At 41.2% G+C, this 23,988-nt stretch overlaps 1 protein-coding gene across 1 annotated transcript in view; it reads right to left on the reverse strand.

Moving 5' to 3' along the window:
* LOC132404081 (cytosolic arginine sensor for mTORC1 subunit 2-like) overlaps positions 1–23,988 on the reverse strand; it is a 72,040-nt gene that overhangs the window by 20,818 nt on the left and 27,234 nt on the right. Inside the window, exons 3-4 of the mRNA XM_059988091.1 lie at positions 1,883–2,076; positions 295–427 (exon numbers count right to left, since the gene is read on the reverse strand). Of these exons, the coding sequence (XP_059844074.1) occupies positions 295–427; positions 1,883–2,076 (327 nt within the window). The remainder of the gene's footprint in view (positions 1–294; positions 428–1,882; positions 2,077–23,988) is intronic.

A 23,988-nucleotide genomic window follows, 5' to 3' on the forward strand; every position in this document is an offset into this window, starting at 1 on the left:
GTCACGAATGCACCTGCACATCGAGATCTTCTTCCCCTTGGCTGCATTAATCCAGTTATTCAAACCTCAATTGTCCAGTCAAGCTGTCCTCTTACATTTGGCTACACTAACACTCATTTTTTTTCTTAAAACAAATCCATTCTACAAAGTTATTAATGCTTTCCTGTATTTTGTCACATTCTTCCTTTGTTTCAGTTAACATCCAATCAACAAGCTTCAGTAATTGCAATTCTACGTTAATTATGTGGCTCATTCAATATTTATGAAGAACTAAATCTGGCAATATTAACTTACCAGTTTTGGGCTTTACAAAGCCATTTGTGACACAGCCACCATCGACTGGGACTGATTCACCATTCTCCTCCTTGTAAATACTGAATTCTTCTGACAGAGTGCAAATTACTGCTGGTAAATCACTCTCCCTTACCTGGGGCACACAAAGTAGAGAACATTAAACAGAAGAACCTCAGTGCCACTACCGTCTTTTGTGGAATATATTCACTCAAATCCACATTTTAGGCCTTAGCAAATACCCATTCAATTTTTTCCAGTGATTGACAAGTTACCTATCTTACTCCTTAAAGATAATCATTGATGCAATCAATAAGCTTAAAGTTTTGCTTCAATGCAAAGTGACCCAAATCTTCACCCTGTGAACAAACCTTCCCAAACCAACAGAGGCCATTCCTGGGCTATGAACAGATTCCTTTTTTTAAAAAAAAGAGACATGTCCATAAGTTGATTTTGTCCACAAGTCAGAAAATAAACAAAATCATTCAATACAGTAACTACATCTTCAACAGTATCACACATAATTCCCCTTCCCCCCTCCTACTTTCAAATCTCTTAGTATCTTTCCTTTCAAGTAGCCCTGACGAAGGGTCTCGGCCCGAAACGTCGACAGTGCTTCTCCCTACAGATGCTGCCTGATCTGCTGAGTGCCACCAGCAATTTGTGTATGTTGTTTGAATTTCCAGCATTTGCAGATTTCCTCGTGTTTGCTCTTTAAATATTTGTGATCTGCCAGCTTTCCAATATTACAAAATATAGTAGATTATCAAAAATTCAGTGCTTGTTTTGAGAAATGTCGGTGCTCACCCACATTTTATTGTTTCACTTTGATGGGGGTTGCCTTTTTTTAAAATATACAAGGAGAATTGTACAAAAATCTCCTCATTCCAGTTTCCCGGCTGGCTCTAAATTAGAATTCCGGACGAACTTTACCCATGCCATTGAAGCGTTATATTGAAACGTAAACACTCTGTTCTCAGTTTGGTTGCTTTCTTGGCCTCATTTGCCTCAGTCTTGGAAGGTCTTCTCCATAACCCACCACTTGAATAGAATCACACTTACGTTTCCCTTGGGTCGTGGTGACAAGAACCAAACATAGCACGTACACCATGATACAATTTCAAAGGAGATAATTTACGTAGAATTGTCTTAAACCAAATAGAAACAAACTGCAGGGCCTATTGTTCAACATATCATCACAATGCTGCACACGAGGCTCTGCAATGCCATTGTGTAGTCGGGCTTTTCTTTATCACTAAGAAGAAGTTTGCCAAATGCAAATTCAATAATAATCAGTGCTACTTCCTACAGGATGCCGTGCAAGAATAGCCGAGGTGGAGACAGAGAGAGAATTAGGAAGCTTGCTCACTGTGGTGAACTACATATACCTGTCTAGACAAGCCCCCTGCTGACTGCTCCTGTGGCTCATCCCACAGACCCCTGTATAAAGGCGATTGAGGCCTGAGCCTGGCCTCTCAGTCTCCAGGATGTAGTATGGTGGTCACTCACTGCTTGTTCCTTCTTCCAGTCAATAAAAGCGAATATCTCACCTTTACGTCTCAGAGAGAGTTATTGATGGTGCATTACTCACCATTATGAAGTCCGTCTGGTAGGTCGACAACATAAACACTGATACGTTGTGCTGGGCTAGTGGAGCAATCACGGATTTCGCTATCTTTGTCACGCCAATCGTCTGGGAGCTGGTTGAAGAATGACCATTAGACACGACGTTCAGTGCCAGCCAGACTGCTTCTCCCGCTTGTAGGAAGTCTGTTTGCGGCAACTCTGAGAACAAAAGTAACTGGTTTTTAATCACACGTGCAGAGATACAGTGAAAAGCTTGTGTTTGCACACATCCACCCACACAGATCACTCTAAACAGAGGCAGAATAAAAGGAAAACAAAGCAGAACGCAGGGCAGTTACTGTCGAGGAGAAAGTACAGTCGAGGTAGACAGCTGACAGTGAAATACACTGGACAAGATCTTTATCTGTTGCGATGTTGAATCGGGGAGGCCCCTCCTGGTTTCACCCATCACCTTGTGTTTCTCTTCCCTCCCCCACCTTTTAAATCTACTCCTCATCTTTTTCTCTCCAGTCCTGCCACAGGCTATCGTTCGAAACGTCGACTGCACTTTCTTCCACAGATGCTGCCTAGGCTGCCGAGTTCATCCATGGTATTGTGAGTATTGCTTGGATTTCCAGCATCTGTAGTTTGGTACAGATAGATACTTTAGTGATCCCAAAGGAAATTAGTGCCACAGTAGCTTTACAAGTGAACAGATATACAAATATTAGAAGAGAAGAAAGAAAGAATAAAAAATAAGTTACCTCAAACAGTCTAACAGAAGGGAGTCATCACTTCTCCAGCTCTAGGTTCACTCATTATAGAGCCTTTTGGGCGAAGGGAAGAATAACCTCATATAACATTCTTTGGAACAGCACAGCTGTCTTAGACTATTACTAAAAGTGTTCCTCTGTCCAGCCAAGGTGGAATGCAGAGGGTGAGAGACATTGTCCAGAATTGCCAGGATTTTCCATAGGGCCTTTGTTCTACCACAGCCTCCAGTGTGTCCAGTTTGACAGAGCCAGCCTTTCTAATCAAGTTTGTTGATGCCATTGCCCCAACACACCATCCCATAGGAGACTGTACCAGTGACAACAGACTGGTAGAGCACGTGAAAAAAAGGCCTGCATACTCCAAAGGACCTCAGTCTCCTCAGGAAGCAGAGGCAACTCTGGCCTTTCTTGTACACAGCCTCTGTGTACGGTGCTCCAAGGCGTCGGTCATCCAGGTGCACCCAGGTCTTGTCTTGTCCATACTGCACCAACCGCCACCACTGGGCTATAAATGTGCAGGAGCAGTGTGCGGTTAAGTGCCTTGCTCAAGGACACACACGCTGCCTCTGCTGAGGCTCGAACTAACAACCTTCAGATCACTAGCCCAAAGCCTTAACCACTTGGCCACGCGCCAACACAAAAGTATTTGTATGTCCTTAACATCAATAGTAACAGGGAGCAGTGCAGGCTTAGTCTTTCTAAAGCCCATCACCATCTCCTTTGTCTTACTGATGTTGAGCTGCAAATGATTCAGCTTGTACCATTCGACAAAGTCCCCCACTATGCCTGCATTCATGCTCCCTTTATACAACCAACTATGGCCGTCATCGGAGAGTTTCTGCAGATGACATGACCAGCTGTTGCTTCTAAAGTCAGAGGTCAATAGTGTTTTTTCCACTTTCTTTTTGTTGCCATTTGCATGATTTAGCACTATTTATTTTTTTGTGCATCGGGAGGCTGATGCTTCCTGTAGGGAAGACGAATCTCAGGGTTGTATACTGCATACGTACTTTGAAAAATAAATGCACTTTGAATCTTTGAAATGTTTAATTTCATTCAACCAGAAAATAACAAGTACATAAACCTAACCTGTTGATCACATACAAATTCCTCTTTATAATAGACAAAACATCAAAAATTTGCCATTTAAATCCTCACAAAATCTCTCTCCTGAATGAATCTTTATGATATCCAGTCAAATGATCCATCTTAATCCATGTATTCAACTAATTGATTAGAAGATGGCCCAAAGACTTCTGGTTTAAGACAGAGCAACTACTTATAGAACATAGAATAGTACAGCACATTACAGGCCCTTCGGCCCACAATCTTGTGCTGACCCTCAAACCCTGCCTCCCATATAACCCCCCCACCTTAAATTCCTCCATATACCTGACTAGTAGTCTCTTAAACTTTACTAGTGTATCTGCCTCCACCACTGACTCAGGCAGTGCATTCCACGCACCAACCACTCTCTGAGTGAAAAACCTTCCTCTATTATCCCCCTTGAACTTCCCTCCCCTTACCTTAAAGCCATGTCCTCTTGTACTGAGCAGTGATGGCCTGGGGAAGAGGCGCTGGCTATCCACTCTATCTGTTCCTCTTAATATCTTGTACACCTCTATCATGTCTCCTCTCATCCTCCTTCTCTCCAAAGAGTAAAGCTCTAGCTCCCTTAAACTCTGATTATAATCCATTCTCTCTAAACCAGGCAGCATCCTGGTAAATCTCCTCTGTACCCTTTCCAATGCTTCCACATCCTTCCTATAGTGAGGCGACCAGAACTGGACACAATACTCCAAGTGTGGCCTAACCAGAGTTTTATAGAGCTGCATCATTACATTGTGTCTCTTAAACTCTATCCCTCAACTTATGAAAGCTAACACCCCATAAGCTTTCTTAACTACAGCCAAATAGTTACAGTTTCTTATCAGTAGCAAAATACAAAACAAAGAAAACTACTGAACACCTTATTGATAACACTTTATTAATTACGATCACCGCTAACAATGGAGAGGTGTGCAGAGACGAAGTGACAATGTCTGATCGATTGAAGTGCCATGGGCCGAATCGTGGCAATGGGGCCCAGGCCCAAGAACAGTTCGAGCGTGAAGAACAACCTGATGTTTGGACGACTTAAGCACCGGGCCAGGTTGAAAAGGTCAGTGTGTTGGGACCGGAGGCAAGGGAACGGATTGGTTCTGCTTGCTGTTCCACGATATTTACTCGGCTCTATGATGAACTGAGGCTGAAGCCTTCACCAGCTGCAATGAGGCCTGGCTTTGTGTCTTCCATAAAACGTCAGCTCTGAAAGACATTTGCTTACTTCTATTGTTGGCACGATTTTGATTTTCTCTGTGCTCCGGGTATTTGCAGTGGGTCTCTTTTTTAATGGGTTCTATTGGGTTTTCTCGTTTTGTGGCTGCCTGTGAGGAGACAAATCTCAAGGTTCTATAGTATACACACTTGAATAATAAATGTGCTTTGAACTTTGAAGATATTAAAATAACTTGGAATGGCAATAACAATCCAAGTCTCTCAGCAGAATAGTTATGTAGTGTTGTACAGATAAATCATGCATCAGAAACAATTTAATATCACAGGCATATGTCATGAAACTTGTTGCTTTGCGGCAGCACATTGCCGGACATAATAAAAACCAATTTACAGTAAATATATATATTTTTTAAAAAGTAGTGAGATAGAGTTCAATGTTCATTCAGAAATGTGATGGTAGAGGGGGAGAAGCTGTTACTGAATCGTTGAGTGTGCGCCTTCAGTACCTGCTCTCTGATGAGAGGATGGCATGCCCTGGGTGACGGGGTGGGGGGGGGGGGGTCCTTAATGATGGACGCCACCTTTGAGGCATCGCTCCTTGAAGATGTCCTGGATGCTGGTGCCCATGATGGAGCTGACTGAGTTTACAACTTTCTGCAGCTTACTTTGATCCTGTGCAGTGTCTTCTCCCCCCCCCCCCCCCCCCCAATACCAGAGGGTGATGCAGTCAGTTATGCTCTCCACGGTACCTCTGTAGAAATTTACAGGTGCTGTGAAAGACATCTCTGTACAGCACTGTTGCACAATCATACTGCAGAGAGAGCCAGACTGTTATACCAAATTATTTCAGTCAGCCACACACATAATGGCAGGAATCCCAAAAGTAGCAAAGACCCAACCACACTGGATCTATGTTTCAACATTGCATTCAGTGTCCAGCAACAGAGAGGGAACTTCCTTCAAATTTCCCAGCACTGCCCAGTGAATCTGGTCGGACCAGCCTTCAGTGACCCATTGAATTCAAGTGGTCAGGAACAGCCATGTTTCATGAAACCCTCTTTTAAAAAAAAATCCCCAAATCAATCAAATTGTATTCCAAAAGAATATCAAGTTCTAGCCTCTCGAGCACCGCTTTAAAATTTGATATCAAAAGGAGCCATGAATTTTTAATAATTTGAATATTTTTCCACCTCACCACAGGCATTCTGTGCTTCAGTTTGCAGCTGATGTATCCAGATGTGTCTCACAGCTGGTTGCCAAACCATTGTTGGAAGTGTGTTGTACTTGCTACAGGGCTTAACCAATCAGGAGACAGCTTTGGAAATCAAGTTGCCACTACCAATGAGAGAAAACAAGGAAGTATTGAGCATAGTTGGCTCAGGGTCCATTGAAAGGGGGCTTGTTTAAAAAAAATCACCAGCACTATATTTCATTATTATTCAGTATTGCTTTTACATTCAATCTTAAATAACCAAGCAATTCCTTATTTAATGCAAAGGCCAACACACTTGGGTCTTGGGCAAGATTTAATCGACGTGGTGTGCGGATCAGACACTGTAGTTCACGTTGTGATGAGTTTCTGGCCGCTCCTTATTTGTTGCTATTTTATGTAGTTTTAACCAGGACAGACTGGCTCTGAAGTCAACAAACAACTCGGGGCTGGATTGAACTGAACACTCCTGGATTGTCTCGATGACTTGTGGTTTGACGTTTTATATTCTGCACCTTTTGTGCTATCTGCACGATTTGCTCTTCGTGCGTTGGGGGGGGGGGGGGTTTGATGTTTCTCTGTGAATGGGTTCCATGGTGTTTCTTTGTTTCACGATAGTCTGTGGGAAGATGAATCACAGGGCTGTATACTGCATACATACTTTGATAATAAATACACTTTGAATTTTAGAATCATATAGTACTAAAGGGGCCCATTTACACCAATCCTATTTTATTCTCCGCACATTCCCATCGAGTCTCGCTAGCCTTTAAACACTACCACTTCAGTTCTACCACTCACCTCCACAAAGGAGAGGTAAATTTATAGTGGCTGATTAACCTGCACATCTGCAGTAGAAAGACAGAAATTGAAGCACTCAGGAGAAAACGTATACAGTTAAACTGAGAATGCGTTATCCACAGACAACACCACAGGTCGCGATTGAACCAAGGTCACTAGAGCTATGAACAGCAGCTCAACAAAGAGTCATCCTACACAAAGTCTGCCCTATCTGCTATCAGCCAGCCTGGAACAAAAAAATTCTGTCATTTGTTTTAACACAAGCCTTTGAACCCAAGTCATGTTTTGACACACAATAAAGAAAAAATTCTTCAGATGATAAATGACTAAATACAAAAGTAAGTGCAACTCCTACTCATTGGCATGACTAGAATCATCTCCAGCAGAAACTAAAGACCCATATAAACCACAAGGCGAGATCAACATTTCAAACTGCAGCATTTCTGAAGTCCAAAAGTAGAAAAATCTCAAAGTCATCTCAGTAACTCTCCCTCATTTCAAAATAAAAAAATATCTTCAGTGTGGGCATTGCACATGTTTGGGGTGACATGGTAGCACAGTGGTTAGCACAGCACTTTACAGTACCAGCAACCCGGGTTCAATTCCTGCTGCTGTCTGTAAGTTTTCTACGTTCTCCCCACGACCGCATGAATTTCCTCCAGGTGCTCCGGTTTCCTCCCAAGACCTACTGGTCTTCATCATCAGGTGCCATGCCCAGTTTGAGCTTGGACTGCCATGGCCCACACACTCCTGTTTCAGGTCAAGTGGATCAATTCATTTCCAGTTCTCTGGCTGCTGTCTCCATCATCATTTGTCTTTGCCTTCCTCTTGCTTTCTTTCCTTCAATCTTTCCCATCATTACCGTACATTCCAACTCCTTTTTCCTAATCACATGTCCAATGAAGTTGCCTTTTCATGATTTCGTACATTATTTCCCTTTTTGTGCTTGCAATGTTCATGACATCCTTGTTAGATATTCGGTTCGTCCACGATATTCTTTGCATCTTCCTCAAAAACTACATCTCTGCTGCTTCAATTCATTTCCTCATGTTGCTAGATATTGTCCCAACACTCTGAGCCATATAACATAACTGGATAAACGTGACATTTCAGTACTCTGAGGCAGGTTGTCATGCCTAGTTTAGTGTTGGTCAATATTCTCTTCATTCTCGTAAAGGTGTCTTTTGCCATTCCCTATTCTTCTTTTGATGTCCATGTCACACCTGCCATCTGATGTCACCCAGCTTCCGAAGTAGTAAAAGTTCTGTACTTGTTTTATGTCTTCCCCGTTTATTCTCAGCCTGCAGATAGGATTCTCCTTTTTTGGATATCACCATACACTATCTTTTTGCAATTGATAAATAGGCCTATTTTTGTACTTCCTTCAACTACTACATCAATTAAGTTTTGTAGTTCTTCCTCCGTACTTGCAATTAACAGTGTCATCCGCATATCTGAAAGTATTGATGTTTTCACTGCCAACTTGATTCCCAAGATGTCTCTTATTTTTTGTAATATTGTTTCACTGTACACATTAAACAAATAAAGGGAGGAAAAAAAACACCCTTCTCTAAAGCCTCTCTTGATTTTTGTAAACTGACTCACTTCTCCATCTATTCTTACAGCGACAGTTTGTTCCCAGTACAGATTTCTAATTAGGCAGAGGTCTTTCAAATCTAGATCTAGAGTTTTCTGTAATATTTCAAATAACTTATTGTGCTTCACTTTATCAAATGCTTTTGTGTAGTTGATAAAACAAACCTTTTTGCACTTGAATGGCTCATTCTGATAGTATCCTTAACATCAATATCGCGGTTCTTGTACCCATCTTTCACAAAACCACATTGTTCTTTACCCATTTCAGCTTCCATCTTACTTTTAGCTCTTGTTATTAAAATTCTTAGAAGTACCTTGGTGATATGACTCATTAAAGTTATGGTCCTATGTAATTCAGAGTCCAGGTTTCTTAGAAACAGTGATAAATATTGATTTTTTCCTCTCTTCTGTTATTATTCCAGTCTCATAAATGTCATTGATTAAATCAGTAAGATTTCAATTCCATAATCTTCGATCATTTGTTCTATTACTAGTTCATCAGGACCTGCTGCCTTTCCTTTCTTCAACTTATTTATCGCATTATGAACCTCAGATTTTAAAATACTTGGACCTTCAATGCTCTTCTTAATTTTTGGTTTTTTGCCTAGATCATCTTCAAACAATTGCTGAATATACTCAGTCCATCTGTTCATAATCTCATCTTTTTCCATGATAATGGTACCATCCTTTGCTTTCAAACATCCACCTGAAGAACAGAGGAGCTTTTTACCAGTGATATTCTTGATTTGTTGATGCAACTTTTTTGGATCAGTAACAGGGATTCTTTCCAGTTGCTCACATTCCTGGTTTAACCATTCTTCTTTGGGTTTTGACACAAGCTTTTAACTTTTTTATCTTAGGATTTATATTCCACAGAATTTGCTTTCTTCCATTAGATTTTTGATTTCATCTATCATCCATTTATTCTTTTTTTGGTATCACTGACTTTGCTGATTCTATCAAGGCATCCTTTAGAGAGTTAAACTTATTTCTACACGATTGCTATCATCTTCAACAGATTCTATCTCTAGACTTTGAAATCTATTCCTTACATCAATTGTAAATTTTTTGTCTTAAGTTTTCTTCTTTAATTAATTGCGAGTAGTCAAGGGATTGTTCAGGCTTTTGCTTCTTTAGTTTTTAAGTTTTACTTTTACGGGACATATTACTGGGTTATGGTCACTATTACAGTCTGCACCTGGATAAGTTTTGCATTGAGTCACTGAGTTTCTAAATCTTTGGTTTACAGTTATTAAGTCAATTTGATTTCTGGTGTTATCACCTAGACTTTTCCAAATCCACAAGCACCTTGGATGGTTTTTATAATAGGTATTCATAATGACCTGATTATTCATCTTGCACCATTCTACCCATTTCTCGCCTCTTTCGTTTCTTTCCCCTAGTCTAAATTTTCCTATGGTATTTCCATAAGCACCTTGCCCTACTTTTAGATCTCCCATGATAACAACAATATTTGAATCCATTCTTTGCTTGTTCAAGCTCTTCCTGGAATTTATCTATATCCTCATTTGTTCCATCTGCTGTTGGTGCACGTACCTGTATAATTGCTAAATCAAATGGTTGTCCTCTGAATCTAACAAAGAGCACTCTTTCTGATATTGCCCAATGTCCTAAAACACTGTTTGTCATGTTTTCATCCATAAGAATTCCTACTTCATTAGTATAGGATGTTCCACAAGAATAAATTAGTGATTTATTTCTATTCTGACCTGTTCCAACACCCGTCCAACGAACTTCGCTAATGTTAATCTTTAGTCTTTCCATTTCATTTATCACATTGCCCAATCTTCCTGCTTGATATAGGGTTCTTACATTCCAAGCGGCAATAATTTTCTTTTGTGTTACTTGAATTTTATGAGCTTGATGACGGCCGGGGAATCCCTGCTGCCCAGAATCAACCTACCGAGTGAAGCATCTTCAGAATTGTCTTGAAGATCCTCTTGACGTTGGTGTTGTGCAATACATTTTGTGAGTTTGACCATGGTTTTCTTAGCAAATAGATTCTAGGAAACCTAGTATCTAGCAACGGTGCTTTGCTATTGCCTTCCTTTGGGCGATTAGTTAGTCATTGTAAATTGTCCCGCGATGGGGGTGGGGTGGCGGGGAAGGGGACTAGACAAATATTTAACCTAAGTAATACAAGCTAATCATCTGTGCATGGAAAAGCTTACTTGCATTCTCAGCTGACTGGTAAAAATGCTAAATGACATCCAAACAATAGTTCAAATCAAAAATCAAAAAAAAAACAATTTATACAATAATCTGAATTGGCTCAAACAAGTGTTAATATATATTATGGGTATCAAAATATTTGGTGAAAGTGGGGACAAAATTGTTTCAACAGCAACCCTTGATTTTAATTACAATCATTTAAAAAAATATGGTGAATTCTGGTTAATTGGGGCAGCTGCTTATTTGGGACAACTCTTACAGAAAAAAAACTTATAGAAAATATCTGGGATTTCCTTTGTCTATTTGGGACACTAAGCCATTTAATTGGGCCAGGAGACTGGTACTGAACAGTTTCTAACAAGTGTCAGTCATGTGACTTGTGTTGCCATTAGACACCACACTGTGCTTAAACCAAACAGTTTTAAAAATAGCATCAGTTCCGTGCACTTGTGTTCAAAAAACAGCTATCTTTGTCAGCGACAGTAAGCAAGAAATAAGCAGCAAGACAATTCAGGACTGGTTTACTCAATTCAGTTTCAAGCATTCAGCCTTGGAGGTTCAAGAAACAGCCAAAATGAAACCATTTCACTACTTCAAGTTAGGAACAACAAACAATTTGAAGGTATTGAAGATCATCTTGAATGGTACAATGAAAGTGAAGATTTGGAGGATGCAACAATTCCTAAGCAGCGTCAGTCATGTGGACTTATTCGTTTGGGCAGACCGACACCAAATTAAAAAGCAGTGACTTTTGACACACCTTCCTGCATGAAGTAAATCCATTATCTGCCCCCAGTGCCTGCACTGACTCTGTTCATTTAAAAGAACACAGCACTGGATCAATTCTTCCATCAATAACTGTCAGGAACTAATACAGTTTTATAGTAGTACTGTAGTTGCATTGGCAGTATTATAATTTGTTCTGCATTTTATTTAAATACATAACTTGTTACTCATTTAAATTGTAGTCTACCTGTTTTAAACTACATCCATGAAAGTTCAAAGTAAATTTATTACCAAAGTACATATAGGTCAACATATATAACCTTGAGATTCATTTTCTTGTGGGCATACTCAATAAATTCATAGAATAATAACCAAGATAGAATCAATGAAAAACTGCACTAAATGGGATGTTCAACCAGTGTGCAAAGGATAAAGATAACAAAATGTGCAAATCAATAACAAATAAGCAATAAGTATTGGAAACGAGATGAAGAGTCCTTGAGAGTGAGTCCATTGGTTGTGGGAAAATTTCAGTGATGGGGCAAGTGAAATTGAGTAAAGTTATCCCCTTTGGTTCAAGAGCCTGATGGTTGAGGAGTAATAACTATTTCTGAACCTGGTGGAGGAGTCATGAGGCTCCTATACCTGCTTCCTGGTGACAGCAGCGAGGAGAGAGCATGGCCTGGGTAGGTGAGGTCCCTGAAGATAGAAGCTTTTCCTGCAATAGCTTGTATCGATGTGCTCAATGGTGGGGAGGGCTTTACCCACGATGGACTGGGCTGTATCCACTATTTTATTTAGGATTGTCCGTTCGACAGCATTGGTGTTTCCGTACCAGGCTGTGATGCAGCCAATCAATACACTCTCCACTACACAACTATACAAGTTTATCAAAGTTTTAGATGTCATGCCGAATCTTTGCAAACTCCTTTGGAAATAGAGGCACTGCTGTGCTTTCTTTGTAATGTCACTTATGTGCTGGGCCCAGAACAGTGCTTCCAAAATAATAATATTGATGAATTTAAAGCTGCTAACCCTCTCCACCTCTGATCCTCATGGAGCTCTGGTTCCTTTCGCCTGAAGTCAATAATCAGCTCCTTGGTCTTGCTGACATTAAGAAGTTGCTGATCTGTCAACACTCAGCCAGATTTTCAATCTCCCTCCTGTATGCTGATTCATCACCACCTTCAATTCGCACAACAGCCGTGTCATCAGCAAACTTGAATATGACATTGGAGTTTTGCTTAGCCACACAGTCATAAGTGTAAAGCAAGCAGAGCAGGGGGCTAAGCACACATCCTTGAGGTGCACCTGTTCTAATGAAGATCACAGTGATGTTGTTGCCAATCTGAACTGACTGGGGTCTCTGCAAGTGGGGAAACTGAGGACCTAATTGTACAAGGAGATTTTGAGGGCAAGGTCTTGGAGCTTATTGATGCATTTTGAGGGGATGATGGCATGAATACAGAGCTGTAGTCAATAAAGAACATCTTGATGTTTGCCTCTTTGCTGTCCAAGGTTGAGAAAAGACCTTCAGCTAATTAGGGCAGCCCCTTAATTAGGCCAAAATATACTGATCCCAATATGTCCCAATCAACCAGAATCTACAGTACCCAAAGAAAACATTTGAAAATTTAGATTCCAGCACAAATGCAGATGAAATCTCATCCACCTAGAAGTGGTGGGTCACAGAGCCCAGTTCAGTGCTCCATGTCCGTGGCAAAAAATCCATGCCTCAAAAGAATTATTTTAGAAAGGCCAAGGAGCAAATTTCCACAACAAACAGGGCCATTAAAAATTATAACATTGTCTCCATCAACAATTCCGTCTGTTTCTTAGTTTATAGCCCTTAAGTAGATAACCCTCTAATTTACATTCCCATCATAAAGATTTTACATTTACAATGAGAAAGATTTACAATGAGGTGATAACCAAGATTTGCTGTGCTATTAAGATTACAGTTGACAATCCATGACATGGAGCCAAATGAACCCAAACATTGTTATTATTTATCTCAGAGAGGAGACACTAAACTATCAATTCACGACATCAGGCCACAATCTTCCGACAGAAGACCTTGCACTCATTATCCTTGTAAATGCTTGCTATGCAGAATTTCTTTGCCAAACTCCAAGGTTCCAGCATTCATAATGTTGTCAACTGTTCTTCAACCCAACTGCTTGCATTGTGGCTACAAAGGTGTTCATGATGTGTTCCTCCCCACGCCGGTGGCAACCTTTAGCACTTGTCTGGGTTTCTGTTGGCGAGGCCGAGTTGCTAGCTCAGCACAAATGGAAAGCATGCAAGGAGCCAGCCATATTCAAAACCAGGAACCACTCGTCTCGAAGTCCACCCAGTGCAAATGCCACTACACCACCGGCCTGCTACAAAAGTTTTCATGTCCCGTCTAAAGACTTCAAATGTGCCTCATTTGTGTTTGTTTCTCTTACCGCTCGGCTATCCATGGAATACCTTTTTCCAACAGGGCACAGGACTATTTACAATGAGCTGCACTCATATTTTCCCTACCACATGCCTCATGACAATTTAAAAATCTTTCTCATCTTTGGACCACCTGCCTTGTGTATGCAAGAACCTAAACAGGCAAATAAACACCGATGATGTTCATCTCTGTACAACTCGAAGGGTCACATGCCTCCAGTTAAGTTGTAACAGACATCATAAAACACTTTGGATGACTCTGCAATACACAACCAACTTCAGTATCACACTTTCACATTAAACTTGGTTTTTACCCATTACGCTGCTGGCGTCTCTGTCTGTTTAGAAGGATTCCTCATTGCTGCTTCCATAACAATTTTTTTTTAAACCAGTCAGGGTCGTTGGCCCTGAGCTGAACCCCCAAATTTGGAGGGCCGGTGGACCACTCTTAGTCTGGCCTCTACCTTTTGATCAGTTTGGTATGAGTAACCCTACCAAGAGCCAAAGCAGAAAGCCCCGACTCCAGCCAGCTTAGATCCCCATGTCATTGAGGCACACAAGCCTCCAAACCCAACGACAAGATTGTGGTCCTCTTGGAGGTTCACGACAACTGCACCCCCTTTATCCTGCGCCGGTCCACTCTGTCGCCATTGGATAATGACCATTATCACATGCAAGTGTTTTGATGGTAAAGTCGAGTTTCTCAGCTTTTTGAGGAGCTGATGATCCTTACTGGATGAAACCCAATCTGTGTATTAATATTTCTGAAAGGTGTTTTGGGCTGAATCCAGAATTGAGAGAACCAAGACTGCTGCTGACATGTAAAAATGCAAGTCTTGTAATGAGCCAAGACCCAGGAATTCAAAGGAGGAAAGGGTTATTTATACCAGCTCACGACCAAATTTATTAAGTTTTTTTAGTGAATAACTTGAGCTTCTCCCAGTATACTGAGATAAACATCAGAAGATGGTGCTTTGAATCTGCTGTTAATGTTGGGCTTCTGTATGCTCCCAGCAAAGGTGACTGGTACCCTGAATGTTCCTTCTCCAGTTTTGAATATCCATGGGCCAGGGAGTTCAAAGTCTGAAGTAGTTTTTATTATCAGAGTACATACATGTCACTATATACAACCCTGAGATTCATTTTCTTGCGGGCATACTCAGTAAATCCATAGAATAGTAACTAATCAATGAAATTCCACCCAACTAAGGAGTTCAACCAGCGTGCAGAAGACAGCAAACTGTGCAAATACAAATATAAATAAATAACGAGAGAATGAGATGAAGAGTCCACTAGCTATGGGAACATTTCTATGATATTTAATGTGGTTTCTGAAGCTACATGGAGTGACATACAACTCAAACTTCATGCGATTCAAGCTTCTGGCACATAAAGCATCTAATCACTTAGATCCTTGGGGCAAACACAAAATGAAATGCTTCCTACAATGCAGCTATGATTAGAGCAACGTGATACCCTGAAAGCATCCACGATAATAAAACTGATCTGGTTGAATTTTTGTTTTTAAAAAAAAGAGATGGGGCATGAAGGTAGTATAGCAATTAGCACAGCAGTTTACAGTGCCAGCAGTCGGATCAGGATTCAATTCCCGACACTATCTGGAAGGAATTTGTACATTCCCCCCCCCCCCCCCCCCAGCCCCGACCACACGAGTTTCCTCCGGGTGCTCCAGTTTCCCCCCACATTCCAAAGGCATACAGTTAAGAGTTCAGATTACCAAGCTGTGGGCATACTATGTTGGTGTCAGAATCGCTTCCCAGCACAATCCTTGCTGTCTTGATGTGATGGAGACAACACATTTCACTCTCTGCTTTGATATACTATGACAAATAAAGCTAACGTATCTATCTTTATAAATACTGACTGACTTGATCCTCTTCAACAAAGCAAACTGAGTGAGCTACACAAAGTGTACACAGTTCATGTTTACACTGTCTCAGCTGAAATCTCAACTGGAAAAACAGAGCCTTTAACATCTCTTCCCCTGATCAAAGCTGGTTACCTCACCGGAGAATGACAGGTCTCATCCATGGGTAAAGGTTTTAGGTGTTGGAGGTTGGAAGTTCTGATTGTCCATGATCAGGACTGCATTTTCTTTTACCCAGCCAGACCCGACTACTCTTTATTACAGAGCCAGTATTAGCCGAGTTGCTCAATTCTGTACAGTGAGGCTTGAACTAAGAGCTTCCGGACTTGGGGAAGGGAATGGTGACTCCGAGCCAACATTGGGATTTGATACAAAGCAGTGCAACAGTTGGGAAACTAGCACCCACCCAGTTACTTCAGATGCAAGCAGGCTAAAAGAGGTACTCACAAAACGCTGAAGGTACTCAGCGCGTCAGGCAGCATCTATGTAGAGGGTGCCATGCTGTTTCTTTATTTCGTGACTGCCGGCGGGAGGATAAATCTCCAAGTTGCATTCTACATACTTAGATAATAAATGTACCATGAACCTTTGAAACAGTCGCCGTTTCAGGCCACAACCCTTCATCAGGACCGGAAACGAAGGGGGAAGAAAAACTTTGACTGTTTATTCATCACCATAGATGCTGCTTGACCTGCTGAGTTCCTTCAGGTGTCTGTAGAATCACTTGTGTTTAAAATAGAGACGCTCATCAGTCTAGCATGCTTGTTAGACTGATGAGCCTCCCCCGAGGGGCCAGACTGCAACGCTGCAGGTTTCAGCAAGCTCTGGCGCAGGTTAGGACGAGCCACTATATGGGCACAATAGTGATGTTTTTCACGAAGTGGACCAGGATCACACTCACTCTGGAGTGCAGTACAGAAACACGGATTATATTGTGGAACGAGGAGAGGTGCATGCTGCTCCTGCACCTTAGAAAAAATAAACAAGTTCAATAACTTGGTAGGTTATTAACTTGAAATGTTAGCTTGGTTTCTCTCCCCAGATATATCCTAGCCTGCTGAACATTTCCAACATTCCTGTCCTTGCATCTGTAAAATTGCACTAGTCTATTACATCCGGTGCTCCCGGTGCAGCCTCCTCTACATCGGCAAGACCTGACGCAGATTGGGGGACCGCTTTGTCGAGCACCTACAAAGACAGGATCTCCCGGTTGCCACTCACTTCAACTCTCCCTCTCATTCCCATTCGGATATGTCCATACATGGCCTCTTCTACTGCCATGATGAGGCCAAACTTCAGTTGGAGGAACAAAATCTCATATACCGTCTGGGTAGTCTCCAGCCCCCGGTATGAACATCGAATTCTCCAACTTCTGGTAATTCCTTCCCTCTCCCATCCCCATCCCACCTCTACTCTGTCTCCTCCTCTAGCTGCCGATCACCTCTCATGACTCTGCCTTCTTCTACTACCCATAGTGCTTTCCCCTTAGATTCCTTCTTCACCCCTCCTGCCTATCCCCTCCCTGCTTCCCCTCCCCCACCCCTTGATCGTTCCTCTGATTGGTTTTCCACCCTCCCCCCACCTTCTTTATAGGGCCCCTGCCCCCTCCTCCTTTAGTCCTGACGAAGGGTTTCGACCCGAAACGTTGCCTGCTCCTTTCAACGGATGCTGCCCGACCTGCTGAGTTCATCCAGCTTGTTTGTATGTTCGTGTAACTATTCCTTGCAAACTACCGAAACCTCCAAGCTGTGTGGGTGCACCGCCACGCAGTACCAGGAATGCTCACGCGCACATAGCCTTCGTTGCCGCGCAGCAGCTGGAAATTTCTTTTATATAATGTGCTGCAAAGCTTTCACGCTCTTTTCATTGCTCAGAGCAATTGTTTGTCCGCACAGCTGTAAAAAAATTTAGAGCAAACGTTGTTGAAGACTTAAAGTTTCTGTAACTTACAGTGAATAAATACTGGTTTGAATTAAAGTTGACTGCAAGTTGGGGAATAGCATCAAAAATAATAATTACTTCTGGAAGAACCACCCCATGTCAGCTATGGTTCATCATGTTCCTATTGCTGGTCTAAACCAGATGTACTCACAATCGTATTGTTGAAAGTTATGACTACAATAATCTAGGAAATTCAATACAAGCAACATACTTCATCTCTCTCAGCTCCAACTATTCAAATCAATACACCTTGTCAACCAGTTTTTTTTTAAAAAAAGTGCAACCACTGACATTTTGTCAAGCTGCTAAAAGCAACAGAAGTAGCTCAATAAACTGTCATCTTCTGGTTACATCTGGTTTGTGATTTACAAACATCTCCTTATAAAATATCCGTTATTTATACAAAGCTGGATCCATCATACGGCAACTGGCAGAGAACCACATCTCTCCCTCTGTTTAAATGGCAGCAGTCATTTGCAATGACATTCACATGCACTTAGGTATTTTGCAAAGCTGTTATCAGAATCTTCTCCAAGGGCCATCACCTTGTTGTGGTGGAGAGGGTTGTGAGCCCGAGATCCCCAGAGCAATGTCGTTGGAATTCAGCAATTGGTTCCTGGTAGGGTCACCCATGGCAATAAGGAGGAGGTTCCAGCAGTGAAGGGTCATCTGTCACCTTGCATTCCGTGCCATTGGGCCCCAACCCAGATAGATCAAGGACTGCGTGGTGGCCTCCTGTGCAAAAGCCTCCTCATGTTAAACAAAGTCACGCACACACTGCCATTAATCAAGGAATTGAGCTCAAGAGCCATGAGGTAATGTTGCAGCTCTACAAATCTCTGGTTAGACCATACTTGAAGTATTGTGTTCATTTCTGGTCACTTCATTATAGGAAGATATGGAAGCATTAGGGAGGACACAGAAGATTTATCAGGACGATTCCTTGTTTAGAGAGCATCTCCTGAGGATAGGGTGAATGAAGTGGGGCTTTTCTCTTTGGAGCAAAGGAGGATGAAAGGACGCTTGATAGAGGTGTATAAGATTATACAAGGCATGGATAGAATAGACAGCCAGCACCATTTTCCAGGGCCGCAACAGTTAATACCAGCAGACATCTTTTTAAGGTGAGTGAAGGAAAAATAGAGTGGCCAGTGCCTGGAATGCACTACCAAGGCCGGTGGTTGAGGCTGATAGTTTAGGGACATTTAACAGACTTTTAGATAGGCAAGTGGTTGAAAGAAATATTGAGGGCTATGGAGGAGGAAAGGATTTGATTGATGTAGATTAAAAGGACGGCACAACATTGAGGGCTGAAGGGCCTCTACTGTGCAGTAATGTCCCACAATCTATGTTCTAAAAGGAGGGGAAAAAAGAGAATATTTTTTATGTTTTTATGACCATGCATAAAACACATAGAAGCAGCAGTGATTGTCATAGAATTGACTGTTTAATAGTGTTTAAAGTTGGCAAACTTCATGATTAATAATTGATCAGCAAGTTAGGAAGTAACTGTCAAAACTTTCACAGTTGACTACAACTATATATTAAAGCTCACAGCTTGCAGCCTTAGTGCAAAATTGCCAAACTGGAGCACATAAATCTCAAACAACTGTTAACAGTCCAGGAAAAGCTGACAATGCAAACCTATAACCAAGTCAACTGCCTCAAGAAAACTCAATTTAAATTCCTTTCCACTACATTGAACTTCAGGATTTTTTAAAATACCATAGATAAGACTGGACTGCACAATTTGGTTGCAGTGAACACCAAAATCAAGTGATCTGAGGAATGTTTCATTCCCAATCACCTCTACACATTAAAGGAGTGCACATTTCTGAAATGGAAGACAGCATCCATAAAAAGAAATGTATCCACAAGTAACTACTCACCATCATCATTATTACCCATATCGTATGGCACAGGTGATCATGGTCTTGACCATGATTGTTCTTGGCAAATTTTTCTACAGAAGTGGTTTGCCATTGCCTTCTTCTGGATATTGTTTGCAAGACAGGTGGCACCAGCCATTATCAATACTCTTCAAAGATTGTCTGCCTAGCATCAGTGGTTGCATAACCAGGATTTGTGATATGCACCAGCAGCTCATCCAACCATCCACCTCCTGCCCCCATAGCTCACGTGACTCTGATGGTGGGGGGGGGGGGTAAGCAGGGGCTACACCTTGCCTGAGGCTGACCTACAAGCTAGCAGAGGGAAAGAGCACCTTACACCTTCTTTAGTAGAGATGCATCTCCACCCACACCACCCAAACTACTAGGTTCCATTAAAAGGCTAAAAACTTTAAGGAGATGCCTGGGATTGTATTATATTCCACATTTAAAAGATAATTGGTTAATGGGTCAATCAGAAGTCACAAGTAATGATCTGAAGAAAATTGAAAACAATTAATGCTCCGTTTATTAAAATAGAACTCTGACCTCTGATTAACTAGAACTGTGAGGTTGGAGAGATAAAACACTTGCTTAAGGATTTTAAAACCATCTGCATGTTTGAATATTAATAGCACTATTGGTCCACCTTACAGCTTTATTTCAACCTTAATTCACCCCAAGCACTGGTTAGGCTGTTTGTGACTAAGCAATATGCACTATTGGTCATCTTTAGATGGGTCATAAATGGTGAAAATTAATGCTGCACTTGGAAGAGATCACTTATTTGCAATTGTTCCATCAACTGTTTATCCCCTCCATAGATGTTCTTGACTTCGGGTTTCTCCAGCATGTTGTGTGCATGCTGAACAATAGTCTTGTCCTTTTCATTCGTAAATACAAAATGGTCAGGTACTTGATGCCGTTCTAAGAATGTTCCACAAAAATAGTAAGATTTTGTTCATTAGCAGAAACAACCAGATAATGAAGTCATTTAACCTTGTCTCATTGCAAAACTGTCAAGAAATCATACCAAGTTAGCCAATACTTGCCATTTCATAAAGTATCTGCAATATTAGAATTGACAAATGAAGCTAGATTAAGTGCAATGTTAAACCACGGCTTTAAAAAAAATACTTTTTGTTCAGTGAGATGTGTACTCATCCAAGATGTGTGTATGGGTAAAACATTGTACATTTTTTTCCTGAAATGCTCAAGCTGAGTAAGCAGTACATTTATGCTCAAACTCCTCAAAGATTGCCAAGTCAAATTTTAATATCCAGAGAAAAGAAGGGGAATGAGAAAAGGTTATTGACTGAATAGACTGTCAAGCACTTCTTTTAAATGTAGAGAAAATGATAGAACATTGTTTAGGATTTCAGCAAATAAAAAGAGTAGCAACATTTAAAAAACCTCACTGATTAGATTTTCACTCGAGGTGGTAACAAAAAAGATTTATGAAGGCAGGGTAGTAGACTTAATCTACTGTATATGGACTTGCGTTAAGTTTTGTGTCGCTCATTACGACATGTCTAACATGCTAAGGGATGTTGTGGATGCGTTGGAAGGTGAGGACATCAAAACAATTGCTGTCACTAAAGAGGTATAGAAGAGCCCTAAAGGTGATCCCCTGGTCTTCATGGGATGCATGCCAGGCCACTGAAAGAAATGACAAGTTATAGCAACACACACACAAAATGCTGGAGGAACTCAGCAAGTCAGTCCTGATGAGGGGTCTGAGCCTGAAACTTTTATTGTTTATTCCTCTCCACAGATGCTGCCCGACTTGCTGACCTCCTCCAGTGTTCTATGGTGCTCAAGGTTTACAGTATCTGCAGAATCTCCTGTGTTTAATGGAAGTAATAGCTGATGCATTTGTGATTATTTACCAGAAATTCTCTAGACTCTGGGCTCGTCCCAGCAGATTGGAAGACAATCTATGTCACACCACTGTTTAAAAAATGATATAGGCAAAAGGCCAATGAACATAACATATATAGTCAGGAAAATGCTTAAAGCTATTATTTAGGTGGAAATAGCAAAACATCTGGATAGAAGTACCTGTAGTTCAATCAGGCAGACATGGCATTGATCCATGACTGGCAGATCCTGTTTGACAAACTTACTTGGAGTTCTTTGAGGATATAATGAGTGCAGTGGATAAAGGGGAACAAGCAGATGTTGTATTCTTGGATTTCCAGAAGGCATTTGGTAAGCTATCACTTAAAAAAAAAACCACATCCACAAGGGAAGAATTCATGGAGTTAAGGGTAATGGCATGAATAGAGGATTGGTTACACAACAGAAGGCACAAAGTTGAGATAAATGGGTGTTTCTCTGGTTGACAGTCAGGAATGAATGGAGTGCCCCAGGGATTAGGGTTGACAATATACATTTAAGATTTAGAAGAGGACACTGAATGTAGTGCATCTAAGTTTGTTGATAACACCAAATTGAGTGGAAAAGTAAACTGCGGAGAAGACGCAAGAGATATAAATAGGCTAAGTGAACGGGCAAGGATCTGGCACATGGAGTACAATGTTGGCAAATGTGAGGTCATCCACTTGGAAAGAAAAATAGATCAGATTATTATTTAAATGGTGAAAGATTCTGGCTCTGTGTCAACAGCAACAACTGGTATATTGAGTCATCCAATATTTCTATGCAAACCTAACCCCCTAAATTACTACTTCCATTGCCCTTCCCCACTCAGACCCAAATGGTGCAAGAACCTCTGCACACCATGCCAATCAATTATGCAAGAACACCACATCTACTGAGCATCACTTCAACCATCCAAGCCACAAGCTCTGCTCCAAATCCCACTCTGACCAAGCTTTTGACTCCTCCTCCCAAAATAATACTTCAGTTAGAAGACAATTGATTTTAAGCTACATGAAATACAAGCACTATTTTCCCAATTCAGAGTCAAAATACAAATGCAAGGGTAATCTCCAGCCAGAATCAAAATTCAAAGTTAATTTTGATGAAGGTTTGTGCAAGAATTGAACCAGCTTTTGATTCACCTTCAGATTTTGGATATTATTATGTGCTCTCACCAATATAATTAAAGAAACGGTGGAAATTATAAGTCCAAGAGCTACCTGTTGACACCTCACAATCAGGGCCCATCTAAAAAAGGTTAATTTTTTAATTTCAGTAGACCAGTAAATTTGTCTGACAGACAAATATAGAAAGACTTAGAAACAGTGGATGTGCAGAAGATGTTTCCAAGAGTAGGAGAGTTTAGGACCCAGAGATCACAGCCTCAGAATAGAAAGACGTCCCTTTAGAGCGGAGATGAGGAGAAATTCCTTCAACCAGAGGATGGTGAATCTGTGGAATTCATTGCCACAGACAGCTGTGGAGGCCAAGTTACTGGGTATATTTAAAGAAGAGGATGATAGGCTCTTGATTAGTAGGAGTGTCAAACATTAATTATTTATTGAGGTGCTCTGTAGAATAGGCCTTTCCGGCCCTTCAGACCACATTTCCCAGCAATTCCTTCATTAAACCCTAGCCTAATCGTTGGACAATTTACAATTAGCTATTAACCTACCAACTGGCATGTTTTTGGACTGTGAGAGGAAACCTACACAGTGACAGGGAGAACGTACAAAGCCCTTAGAGGCAGCAGTGGGAAGGCTGGAGAATGGGATTGAAAGAGAAAAGTCAGCCATTACGGAATGGCGGAGAAAACTTGACAGGAGGAATGGCCTAACTCTGCTTCCAACTCTTACGGACGCTTTGGCAAATTCAGTCAATAGCAGGTGTGTCCTACTCTGAGGTTACCTGGAAACTAATGCCATGCTGGGTTAATGGTTAGGAGAAAATGACCTCTCCCATTTGTGATCCAGAAAAAGAGCCATATGCATTGATAAAACCACAGGCTATGCATCTTAATGGATCTTCACTGAATTGTAGAAAACTGATTACACAGAAGAAAACCCATTGTGAACATGCCAAACCAAAATAAACTACCCAGATTAATTCTTTTCAGTAAAATGTTCAAAAGTCACCCATATTCATTCTCTCTCTCTCTCACCTCTTCATGCAAGATGGTAACCTAAACCATACACAACACTCCTTGTACATTCACTTCAGAATCAATTGAAGACGTTTGTTATCTTAAACAGCATCTTAAAAAAAAGAATTAACATACCAGCAGACTGGCAACTAACAAGTTGAACTTAATCTACAGCATCCAGAATGAGACAACTCCTATGTGATTGCTTCCAGGACGTAAGCCTCAGCAAATTTCATACAACACACATCATTGTGATGGAATTTTTGCCCTTGTACCTCCCCCCACTCCAATTGCAGAATGAATTTAGCCAAAAGCAATCAGATCACCCTTCAGAGTTTGCAGTTAAAAATAAGTGGACTAATAGTGCT

This window comes from Hypanus sabinus, chromosome 13 (genome assembly GCF_030144855.1).
Source record: "Hypanus sabinus isolate sHypSab1 chromosome 13, sHypSab1.hap1, whole genome shotgun sequence".
Lineage (NCBI taxonomy): Eukaryota > Metazoa > Chordata > Chondrichthyes > Myliobatiformes > Dasyatidae > Hypanus > Hypanus sabinus.